At 36.6% G+C, this 12,192-nt stretch overlaps 1 protein-coding gene across 6 annotated transcripts in view; it reads left to right on the forward strand.

Moving 5' to 3' along the window:
- CPNE4 (copine 4) overlaps positions 1 to 12,192 on the forward strand; it is a 241,192-nt gene that overhangs the window by 203,287 nt on the left and 25,713 nt on the right. For all 6 annotated transcript variants that reach the window (XM_039336215.1, XM_039336212.1, XM_039336214.1 and 3 more), the window contains 2 exons: positions 7,926 to 8,012; positions 11,722 to 11,781. In XM_039336215.1, the coding sequence (XP_039192149.1) occupies positions 7,926 to 8,012; positions 11,722 to 11,781 (147 nt within the window). The remainder of the gene's footprint in view (positions 1 to 7,925; positions 8,013 to 11,721; positions 11,782 to 12,192) is intronic.

The following is a 12,192-nucleotide window of genomic DNA, read 5'->3' on the forward strand; positions in this document are numbered from 1 at the left end:
ATTATGATTATCAGTTTAAGACCATGCCAGTTTCTTAAACCTATACTGCTAATTGTCATTTTCTTTCTTGGATGAAATACTAACAATTCTAGTTTTCTGGTTCATAGAAAATTAATTTTTATTGTACTTACAAAAAATAAGAGAACTAAAAGTGTTGAGCATTCAAATCCACTGGATTTAAACTTAAATTTTGAATTTCAGATTATTTTTTTTTAGAAATCTAACACTTAAATTATGAAAAATGTGGTTGCCTTTGATTTTGAATACTAAAACATTTTGTCAATTTTGGACAGCTCCAAATGAGACTTCAGTATTTCCAATGGAGGAAAATAGGTGCAGGAAGCTGAAAGGAACATTTGAATGTTAAATTTAACACATCTTTATCTATGTTGTTTTCAATTAAATCGTGCAGAATATTGTTTTGTTTTTAGAACATTTGGAGTGCAGGGTGGGTGGGTGGAGTGTGAACTTGAGCAAGTACTCCAGAAATCAAAAAGGCAAGAAAATATTAAAAAATTCTCAGTAATATGTGTTTTTCTTTTTGTGTGTTTCTTTAACTGGGAAAAAAATCTCAGCATGAGATCTAAGAAGAAACGCTCAACTCTCTGGGCTTTCTACTTTAGAAAAAACCCTCTTGTTATCTTTCTGGATTGATCAGGTCCATTTTAGCCAGACTACAAAAACAGAGGTGGTTAATCTGTTAACTTTTTCTTTGGATATTAGCTATAATCAGGGCTTTTTTTTCTCATAGAACACACAGAATGGAGTTCCGGCACCTTTTTTGGATGGAACCTTGTAGGGTAGGCTAGGCGGGTTGTATGACGTGTGTGAGTTCCTGCACATTTTTTTTTAGAAAAAAAGCACTGGCTATAATAAAAATCCCAGCTCTCCCAAGCTCTGATGTATGTCTATATAAGCAGGGTGTATATAAACTCATTTTTGTCAGAGTCCAAAATCATACCATGGGTACTGTGGGATTACACATTTTCTACATTGGAGAGGAAGGGTTAGCATAGTCTCATGAACAGCTCATCTATTCATGCTGAAAACTCTGCACTGAAACAACTGTACGGGAACGCCTGTCAAATTATAATTAGTAATCATTAGAAAAAGAGTTAATGCCACAAGAAAAAATTAATTACAGAACATTTACACTAGTTATATCCATGATTCAACTTTTACTATTTTGATAGTAAAAGGGAACCTCCAGTCTCAGTGTGGTGTTGTCAAAACCCCTTTTTTGGGAATTCCTGGAGACTTTCCTAGCTCTCAAACAAAAGTCTTCATCAAATCAAGCTTCTTTCTTGGGGACTACATGGACAAGATTATGCAATTTTCTTGGCAACAACATATAAATGGTATATCATTGATTGCATTCTTCCAATTTTTTTAAAAAAAACTTCTGATTCTAGCTTATGCCCCTAGAGTTTCCTTGTGGTCGTCTTTCAGTTATTAAGCAGATCTGACTCTACTTAGCTTTTTTTTAATTCCCCAAGTTTGACTGGTTGTTACAACCAGCTTTGATCTTTTGTATCTATGTTTCCAATATTCAGAAGATTGAGTTCTGATTTTTTTTTAAATAATTTTTTATTTTTCCAAACTCTCCCCCATACATATACCGTAATATTTATCAGATGTTAACATACATTCTTTTTACATTCATATATAAGATACTTTAATAAAATGAAATAAATACATACATATGACTTTTGGTGTTGCTTGCCCATTTCCCCTTTCACCGTATCCACACTGCTTCTTCTCTATCTTCTTTCTCCCTTTCTTCTCTTCCCTACTTCCCTCTTCTTTCTCTCCTCTCCTTCACCACTCTCCTCCCCTTTCTCCCCACTTCTCCTCTTCTCCTCCAACCTTCCTACTTCCTTCTCCCCTCCTTTACTCTTTTCTCTCTCCTCTCCTTTCTTCCCTCTCATCCCTCTTCAGATACAATTCAGGGGTAATGTCCGAGCAACTCCTCTCTCCAAATTTCCCTATCTGTATTATATACAATAAGATTAATACTTCTATTTATCTAACCTTCTCGGTATATACTTCTATAAACATTTATACAACCTCCAGTTATTCAATACTGTGTCGCCTGGGTCTCCCTCCTTATCTGCTCCTTCTTCTTCCATCTAAATTGATGTTAACTATCTTTTAACCATATTCTCTTTTCAGCCTATCATAAAAAGTTCCCCAGATTTCATAGTAGTCTGACTCTGTCTTATCTTTAATTGTCATTGTTAGTCTATTCATTTCTGCACATTCCAGTATTTTCCCAATCACCTCTCCCTCTGGGGGGGGGGGCTTTCAGTGCTTTCCAATTTTGTGCAAACACAATCCTGGCTGCCGTAATTACATGAATAATTAAATATATTTTTTCTTTATTGTATTTTCTGGTAGAATACCCAACAGGAATATTTCTGGTCTTAGTTCTATACGTTGTTGTATCATCTTTTCTATCCATGTTCTAATTATATTCCAATAAGTTTTAGCTTCTACACACATCCACCATATATGGTAGAAGGAACCTGGTATCTGATGACATTTCCAACATTTCATAGACCTGTCCTTAAACATTTTAGCTAATCTTTCAGGAGACATGTGCCATCTGTAAAACATTTTGTACATATTTTCTTTATACATAGTCGCCATTGTCAATTTATAGTTTCTTTCCCATAGTTGCTGCCATCTATCTAATTCAATTGTGTATCCAAAATTCCTTGTCCATTTTATCATTGTCTCTTTCACTTGTTCCTTCTCTAACTCCATATGTAGTAGATAACTGTACATTTTTTTAATCCATTTTTCTTCCATTCCTGTGAGTATTTCATCTAACTCTGTTGTCCCCAAATTAACACCATCTATTTTAACATCTTTTTCATATCTAGATTGTATTTGCGTTCTCATGTACCAATCCATCTTTATTCCTTGTTCCTCTAATTGTTGTTTGGTTTTCAACTCCCCCATATCTGTTAATAAGTCTTTATATCTTACAATGTTTCCCATGTTAAACATATTGGGGTGTATTAGCGCCTCCATAGTTGAGAGCCAATTTGGAATCTTCAAATAATGATTTCTCTTTACTTTCTCCCAGACCACAAATAAAGAATTCCTTATATAGTGTCTCTGGAAATAGTTATGTATTATGTTTTTTCCATACCATATGAAAGCATGCCATCCCAACTGTAAATCATGTCCCTCTAATGTCAATAATCTTATATTCCTCAGTAAGATCCATTCTCTCATCCATGATAATGCTGCAGCCTGATAATACAATTCCCAATTAGGTAGACCAAACCCACGTCTCAATCTTGTATCTTGTAACATTTTTAGATTAATTCTTGCCTTTTTTCCCTGCCAAATATATTTCAAGATTATTTTATTAAGCCCTTCAAAATATTTCTTTTCTAATCTTATTGGTATTGTTGAAAACAAAAACAATAATTGTGGTAATATATTCATTTTGATTATTGCAATCCTTCCCATTAATGATAGTTGTACATTTTTCCATTTATCCAAATCTACTTCAATTTGTCTTTTCAATTTATGATAATTATCCTCTTTAATTGTTGTGCATCTTGCTGTCAGGTGGATCCCTAAATATTTTACCTTCTTTACAATCTGTATATCTAATTTTCCCACCAGTTCTCTTTTTTGTTTTCCAGTAATATTTTTCACTAACATTTTGGTTTTATCTTTATTAATTTTCAACCCAGCTACCTCACCATATTTTTCTGTTTGTTCTATTAATACAGGTCCTGTCTCTAATGGTTCCTCCAAAATAAATACTAAATCGTCTGCGAATGCTTGTAGCTTATATTCTTCCCTCTTAATTTTCATCCCTTTTATGTCATTATTCTGTCTTATACGTCTATTTAATACTTCTAATGTCAGAACAAACAACACTGGAGATAGGGGACAGCCCTGTCTTGTTCCCTTCATAATGTTGATCTTCTAAGTCATATCTCCATTTATCATTACTTTGGCTGATTGCTTATTATAAATTGTTCTGATTACGTTTATAAATTTCTCCCCACAATCCATAGTCTATAATTGGCTTATCATGAATTGCCAGTTCACATTGTCGAATGCCTTCTGAGCGTCAGGAACACCAATGCCATCTGCTTCTCGGGATGTGTTTCATAATATTCTAGTGTGTTCAATATAATTCGCATATTGTCTCTAATCTGTCTTTTGGGTAAGAAGCCAATTGTATAAATTCATTTAAAAACTTTTTAAGTCTTTCCGCCATTATTGATGCAAATATTTTATAGTCCACTTTCAGTAGGGAAATCGGCCTGTAGTTCTTTATTTTCTGTGTTTCCGTTTCTTCCTTTGGTATGAGAGTAATAAGAGCTTCAGACCACGAATCTGGTATCTTAGCTTCAGAAAGAAGTTCATTATAAAGTTCCAACATTACATTACCTAGTACTTCCTGAAATGTCTTATATAGCTCTGCTAGTAGTCCATCCGGTCCTGGTGTTTTACCATTTTTTTTTCTGTTGATTGCTTCTATTAATTCCATCATTGTTATTTCCCCTTCTAGTAGCTTTTTAAATTTCTCCGGCATTTTAGGTATCTCTGTTTCTTCCAAAAAATGTTTTATCCTATCATCTGAAACTGTTTGTTTCTTGTATAGGTTCTCATAATATTCCCAGATTATTTTTTTCTTTTCTTCATTTCAATGTTGTAAAATCCCCTCAGCATCTTCCAATTGTTTACTCCATCTCTTCTCTTTCTCCTTTTTAATTTTATATGTCAACCATCTCCCTGGTTTGTTTGCATGCTCAAAAAAGGTTTGCTTAGCTGCCTTTATTTTCATTGCCACTTCTTCATTTTCTAGTAAGTTCATTTTATGTTTGTTCAGTTCCATTAAATTTTTAATCTTTTTGTTTTGTGTATCTTTCTGTAATTCTTTCTCAAGTGTCTTATATTCTTCCTCCAGTTTTCCCTTATTTTGTCTTTTCTTTTTGTTCTTTCCCCCAAATAAGTGATAGCAAGTCCTCTCATGTATGCTTTCGCAAACATTTTGAAGTGAAGTATCTTCTTTTTTGTTTTCCTTAAAAAAGAAAAGTACTTCTTTTTTCATATATTGCTGAAAATCCTTTTCATTCAATATAGTTTGGTTTAATGTCCATCTTGTTCTCTTTTTTTTTGTCCTTTCCATATGATTGTAACTGGGTTGTGATCCGCCCATGTGCTTGTTTCTATGGCTATAATTTGTATATTTGTAAATAAATCTGTTGACATCCATGTCATATCAATTCTCGACCAGGACAGGTGTCTGTTAGAATAGAATGTATATTGTTTCTTTTCCAGATATTTCTCTCTCCAAACATCAAGTATATTTAATTCATCCACCATATTATAGAAAGATTTAGGAAGTGTTCTTCTTAGAGTCTTATATTTTTTGTTGTATTATAATCCAAAGATTGAGTTCCGATTTTGATGCAGAAACATACCAAAGCTCTAAAACAGCCTTGGAAAATAAAAAAATGAAATGGGAAAAAAACAAAAAAACAAAAACAATTACAAAAGACAGATCTCAGCCAATGTACATATGTAAGCAATGTTAAGTCTTTTGGGGTTGCTAAACAATTGCTAACTTCTGGTTTTCAGAATGCTCACAAAATTGTATATCTTTTAATATATTGTGTTTATCAAAAAGGTGCTACCAGACTTCTTTGGTCACAGTAGATTAACGTGTCCTCCTTCCTATGCTGTCTTGCATACTTCTGTTCAAAATACCATTAAGTTCAGTGGAACTTATTCCCAAATAAGTTGCACAGATTTTGCCCACTAACTTGGAAATAAATTCCATTGAACTGAGTGAATTGCTAAATATCAGAGTGTGTTGTAAGTGTAAATTGTCATTTCAAGCAATCTGTGACTGTAGAACTAAGTGGCCTCTCCTAGCATGGCTGATTATTTACCCTTCAAAAAATATGTTCAAATCCATTAAATGTTTTCACAGAGATTAAATGCTTGTAGAAGCAGATGAGTCCACTAATGGACTGAACCAGAATAACTTCAAATTAACATGCATAGGAAAAATAGGCAGAAAAATATATTTATATTATTGGATACAAATTAAAATAATACAAAAATAAAAATTAAATTTCTGACTTGGCTGGAAAGGAGAATAAATCAGTATCAGTGCCTAATATATTAAGTAGCCATAAAATATTTTGTTTATTTGGAAATATATCCAACAGTGATTTTATTTCAGTTTAAATTAATTTCTTAGCTGTTCATCCATATGCATAAAATTTATATTAACACATTAGGACTTTAAACTATTAGTCTCAACATTTACTTGTTTGTACTAGACCAACTTTCCCCAATATTATGTCCCCCACATGTGATGAACCTCAGTTTCCATGATCTCAATTCAGCCCAGACAATGGCAGTGCTGATAACATATATACAGAAAGCATACAATTAAGGAAGAGGAAGGCCGCATTAGGGAATAGCACTTAATTTCCTTAAGGACTAGGATTAGACTGTTTATTAAGAAGAATCTAGGATGTGGGACTCAGTGCTTAGTTTATTACCCTGTAATAATTTGAGAAGAAGCCACTGGACTGGATATCACTAAAGGATATAACAAGGTAATATGGCAACTCATTGGCTCAGGTAATAGTTAGATAACACTAGGGGAAATCTGGCCATATAAAGCAGCAGTATATGGAGGACTATCTAGTTACAATTGCCATTTAGGGAATTGTAGGGAAAATTTAGGGAGCTGAAGTATACAGATTGGGACAGTGGCCAAATTGGGTATGGTTGTTACAAAATATTTAATTATTTTCAGTCTTGTTTTTTATGGACAAAAGAAAGCACTTCTTTACAGACTACAAAATTTACTATTGGAATATTCTTCCAAAAGTTGTATCAATAGATACAATAATTAAGAAGAAGTGAACTTATGAATACTAGTTGTTATGAGAGATGTGGTGGAATTGGCATGATATACATACACTTCTTATAGATTTCACAATGGAATAGAATAGAATAGAATAACAGAATTGGAAGGAACTTTGGAAGTCTTCTAGCCCAGCTCCCTGCTTAGGCAGGAAACCCTATACCATTTCAGACACATGGTTGTCCAGACTCTTCTTAAAAACTTCCAGTGTTGGAGCATTCACAACTTCTGGAGGCAAGTTGTTCCACTGATTAATTGTTCTGTCAGAAAATTTATCCTTACTTCTAGGTTGCTTCTCTCCTTGATTAGTTTCTCCATTGCTTCTTGTCCTGCCTTTAGATGCTTTGGAGAATAGCTTGATTCCCTCTTCTTTGTGGCATATTGGAACACTGCTATCATGTCACTCCCTAGTCCTTCTCTTCATTAAACTAGACATACCCAATTCCAGTAACCTTATATGTTTTAGCCTCCAGTCCCCTAATCATCTTTGTTGCTATCTTCACTTGCCATCTTCTAGGGACAAGTCTTTGAATTAGTTAGTTTTGATATAAATCATAGGATTCTGATACAGTCTTTGGCTGCTGGTCCCAGAACTGTGATTAATATTAACTTGATCTGAGCATTCACCTGGAAGTGTGTAGACTCGAAATGTAAAATGTCAAGGGAATCTTATGAAAACTAATGAATTTTCTATATAGAAAAAAATTCATTTGCAGATCAGCAATCAATATGGCTTCTGATCATCTCTGTCATGTCCTGCATTTTGAAATGGTGATGGAATGATGGAATGGCATATGCCCATACTGGAACAGCTTTGCAATAAGAGCATGCCAAATCAAAGTTAGCAACATTCTCAAGTAGCTGAAATTATATTTACGCATTTGTTCTAATAGCCTGTGGTTGTTTTTTATGATGTTATGTATAGATTCAATTGTACATTATGTAATCTGAGTAAATGATAAATGAAGACATGACTTTCATGCTTTGACTTGTGTTTTCACAGGTTCAATGGGAGTGTATAAACCCCAAGTATAAAGTAAAGAAGAAGAATTACAAGAACTCTGGCATCGTCATTCTCAATCTGTGCAAGGTGCTTTTATTTAAGCAGTGTTTTAATAATGAATGTGAAAGTATTGTTTTCAACATCCCTAACAAAATTAAACAGAGGAGAGGGAATTGGATTGCTGTCCACATTTCATAGATTTTTATATGTGTTAAAAATAGAACATGTCATAAAAATGCATATTGTGGGATTCCCAAAGGTAAGATAGCAGATGTTGCTACATCAAGGTAGATCAACATTTTCATTGGGTTGACAGCTGCAGATCTAAAATGGGCATTGACCCTCATACATTCAATCTGTTAGCCATGTATATTCAAAGGAATACATTTGCTTAATTATACTAAAATAATATTGTTAAAGTTAAGTTTAAATTCTGGTTATCTCTGGGCATATCAAAAGAATTGTCTTTGTGTTTGTCATATTCTGGGACATGTTTTGAGTTTTAGATAAGATCAGCTATTCTTGGTAGTTTCCTATCCAAATACTAACTAAAGCAACCTTGCTTAGCTTCTGAACCTAGCTAATGTAAGCCAAGGATATAGTACAATCACTGAACTTTGTTGTGCTCACAATACAGGAATTAAATGGATAATCTAATAGAAAAGAAAATGGGATTTAATAAATCAAGCATCATGATGCACTGAAGTTATTTCAGAACCATCCATACTTTAAATGCATTGGTTTTAAATGAAAAAGAAGTTTAATGTTTTCTTGATCCAAATGATGGTAGCTACTTAGTCTGAAATTACTGGAAATGTAACCACTGGGCATCCAGATGGAGGAGTTAGAGAAACTTATTATAATTGAGACATTAATTGAGACATTGTCAGATCTGGTTAATACATGTATGGGAGACACCATAAACTCTCAGGGTTATAGGGAGAATATTTTTTTTAAGGAAAAACAACTTGGAAGAAAGCAGAAGCAATTCATTTCTGTATTGTTTCAGGGATAATTACAAAAATATGTCTATCTAATCACCATGTGTCAAGATTTACCAAAGGAAATCTTCATCTTTTTATCTCACCATTTATATTCTTAGAATTTGGCAAGATGTTATTATTCATGTATGTTTTCCTATACACTTATGTATTTTTTTCATTGGACCAAAATGAAATTTTAAAAAATTAAGCAGTAAAGAGAAAAATAGTTGTATAGCATTTTGTAATTAATAGTTCTAGAAGCTCTCCACATAGAAGCACACAAAATTTTATTATTTTGGTGATGTATAATTCACTGTGGAATGATATCAAGAGAGACAGAAGTTTGGGGATTTTTCGTAGTGCAGTTCACATGTATCACCTTAGGAAAGGATGGCCTACTCCACGAGGAGAAATAGATAGAAATAGCTCCTTATAATAGTGCTTGGCTTGGAAGGGTTATGATCAAATTGACTTTGAAGAATCATATTGTGGGATTCCCACAGGTGATGTTAAAACTATTTTGCTCTCTTCCTGCATTTGCAAAGAAATAAGTGGAACTTTTTTTTCCAAGGCACATTGCTGTCCCCTAACTGCTCTGAAAAATAAGCAAGCACAAGATAAGCAAGCAGGAGTTAAGCAAGCAGCAACAATAGCAACAGAATGTTTCTTTTTTCATTCCTCCAACACTTTACATGATGGACAGATTTATCCTGAGTTTTACTGTCAATGGTGCATTGGTTTTGGGATGCTGTAGCAACCCTAAGTGTGGCATTGAACCATAAGAATGTCATCCATTTCTGGAAATCCCAAATCCATTCCCATTTAAAAAAGACATCTCAGCTTGGAACTCCATATGATTATATAATCTCCAACTCTCTTTCAAAACAATTTTATGCTATGATTTTTTTTCTGCTTTATGTAAAGATAGGGAGGAATATTTATTTTTGCCAGGAGGGATTTTATTCCCTGTATCACTTATTCCAGTGGTTCTCAACCTTCCTAATGCTGTGACCCTTTAATACAGTTCCCCATGTTGTGGTAACCCCCAACCCCCCATCCAGATGGCCGGGGAGGGGGGGCAGGAAGGCCACTCCGCCGGCTCCGCCCAGCCTGGTTGGAGAAGCACCATTCCTCTCCCTCTTTCTCTCTTTCTCTCTCTCTTTCCTCTCTCTCTTTCCTCTTTCTCTTTCTCTCTCTCTTTCCTTACTCTTTCTCTTTCCTCTCTCTTTTCCTCTTTCTCTCTCTTTCTCTCTCTTTCCTCTTTCTCTTTCCTCTCTCTTTTCTCTTTCCTCTCTTTCTCTTTCTTTTTCCTCTCTCTCTCTTCTCTTTCTCTCTTTCCTCTCTTTCTCTTCTCTCTCTCCCTCTTTCCTCTCTCTTTCTCTCTTTCCTCTCTTTTTCTCTTTCTCTTTCTCTTTCTCTCTCTCTCTTTCTCTCTTTCCTCTCTTTTTCTCTCTCTCTCTCTTTGTCTATTTCCTCTCTCTCTCTTTCCTCTCTTTCTCTTTCCTCTCTCTTTTTCTCTCTCTCTTTCTGTTTCCTCCCTCTTTCTCTTTCCTCTCTCTTTCTCTTTCTCTCTTTATTCTCTCTTTTTCTCTATTTCTCTCTCTTTCTCTCTTTCTCTCTCTGTCTCACGGCAGCATTGTTGGGGGTTCCCACCACCCCCAGCCGGCCTCCACCACGTCCTCAGCCGAAAGGGTGGGGAGAGGGAGCAGGATGGGAGGCAGCAGTTTCGGTGGCGGCGGCAGTGGCACAGCTGCATTGTCGGGGATCCCCACTGCCCCCGGCCTGGCCACTGCCCCTGCCGGGACTCTGCGCTGCCCAACCTCACCCTCCGCCCATTGATGGAGCCAGGGTGGGGACAGCGCCCACCCGAGCTGCCTGGGGGACAGCAGGAGGAAGAAGGAGCGGAGGAGGGTGAGAAAGCAGCTGCCCCAGCCGGGACTCCACGCTGCTCAGCCTCGCCCTCCGCCCATCAATGGAGCCATGGTGGGGGCTGGGGTCACGCAGCTCCTGCCAGCCCCTCCACCAGCCTGGCTGCTCCCCCCCAGGCACTCCTCTTGTCCCAGTGCTCGCCCGAGCTGCCTGGGGGCAGCAGGAGGAAGAAGAGGAGGAGGAAGAGGAGGGCAAGGAAGTCACCGCCAGCACCAGGCCCCAGGAGGAGGCTCTCCTCTCCTACCATTGCTGCATCTCCTTCTTCCTTCCTGGTAGCCTGGACTCCGGTGCACCTTCCCAGCCAGTGGGGCCAATGGTTGGGCTGGCTGGGGATAGCAGAGGCTGGTCTCCCTTGGGCCGTGGCTTGTGGGAGGGCTGGCCTGCTTAGCGGAGCCTCCAGCGGGCTGCTCCCAGCAGGGATCCCAGGGCTTCCCCAGTTGGCTCCAAGGCCACGAGGCCCTGGCCACACTTCTCCCAGGGGGTGGGGCACCCGGGTGCAGGGCCAATCAGGAGCCCTGCAGGAGGTAAGTCCACCTGAGAGAGAGAGAGAGAGAGAGAGAGAGAAGGGAAGCGAAAGTGCCTCTCTCTCTCTCTCTCTCTCTCTGCAAGTGGCGGAGGAGGCCATGCGGAGACGGATGCGGAGCGGTGTCTCAGTTCCTAAGCCATCGGAAATATGTGTTTTCCGATGGTCTTAGGCAACCCCTATGAAAGGGTCGTTCGGCCCCCAAAGGGGTCGTCACCCACAGGTTGAGAACCGCTGGTTTATTCTCAATGTTCTCTAAATTACTAATGGCTGCAAAGATATACCTTTCCATATAACAGAAAAGGGAAATATTAAAGAATACATGATTTTAAACCCAGATTTATTACTTTCTTTCCTCCAGATTCACAAGATGCATTCATTCTTAGATTACATAATGGGTGGCTGCCAAATACAGTTTACAGTAAGTATTTTATTTATTTCATAATGCAAATATTTATTAGTTTACATACAGAATAATAGAGATGAAGTAATATTGCAAGGTTTTATGGAATTCAAATAAGATATAAATGTGTTAAAATACTTAATTTTTAATAATCTATTGAAAAATATATCATATTTTAGGTGTAATGGTTTGTATAAATTATACTCATGAATAATGAAAACCCAATAGCATGTCAAATTTAATTTTGCCTATAAATTTTTGGCATTTGCATAACTAATAATGTACAGTAGATGCTCCTTTTCTAAAGCAGTGCCTCAAAATAAACTGTTATATGGTTGGATATTTATCAATTCATAGCATACATCTATTGGATATTTGGTTTGTTTTTATAGTTTTGGTAAAGCCAATATGTTTGAGGATTGCTGTTGT

Source organism: Crotalus tigris, unplaced genomic scaffold (assembly GCF_016545835.1).
Source record: "Crotalus tigris isolate CLP2741 ecotype Arizona unplaced genomic scaffold, ASM1654583v1 scf7180000017666.27876245, whole genome shotgun sequence".
NCBI classification, from domain to species: Eukaryota; Metazoa; Chordata; class Lepidosauria; order Squamata; family Viperidae; genus Crotalus; species Crotalus tigris.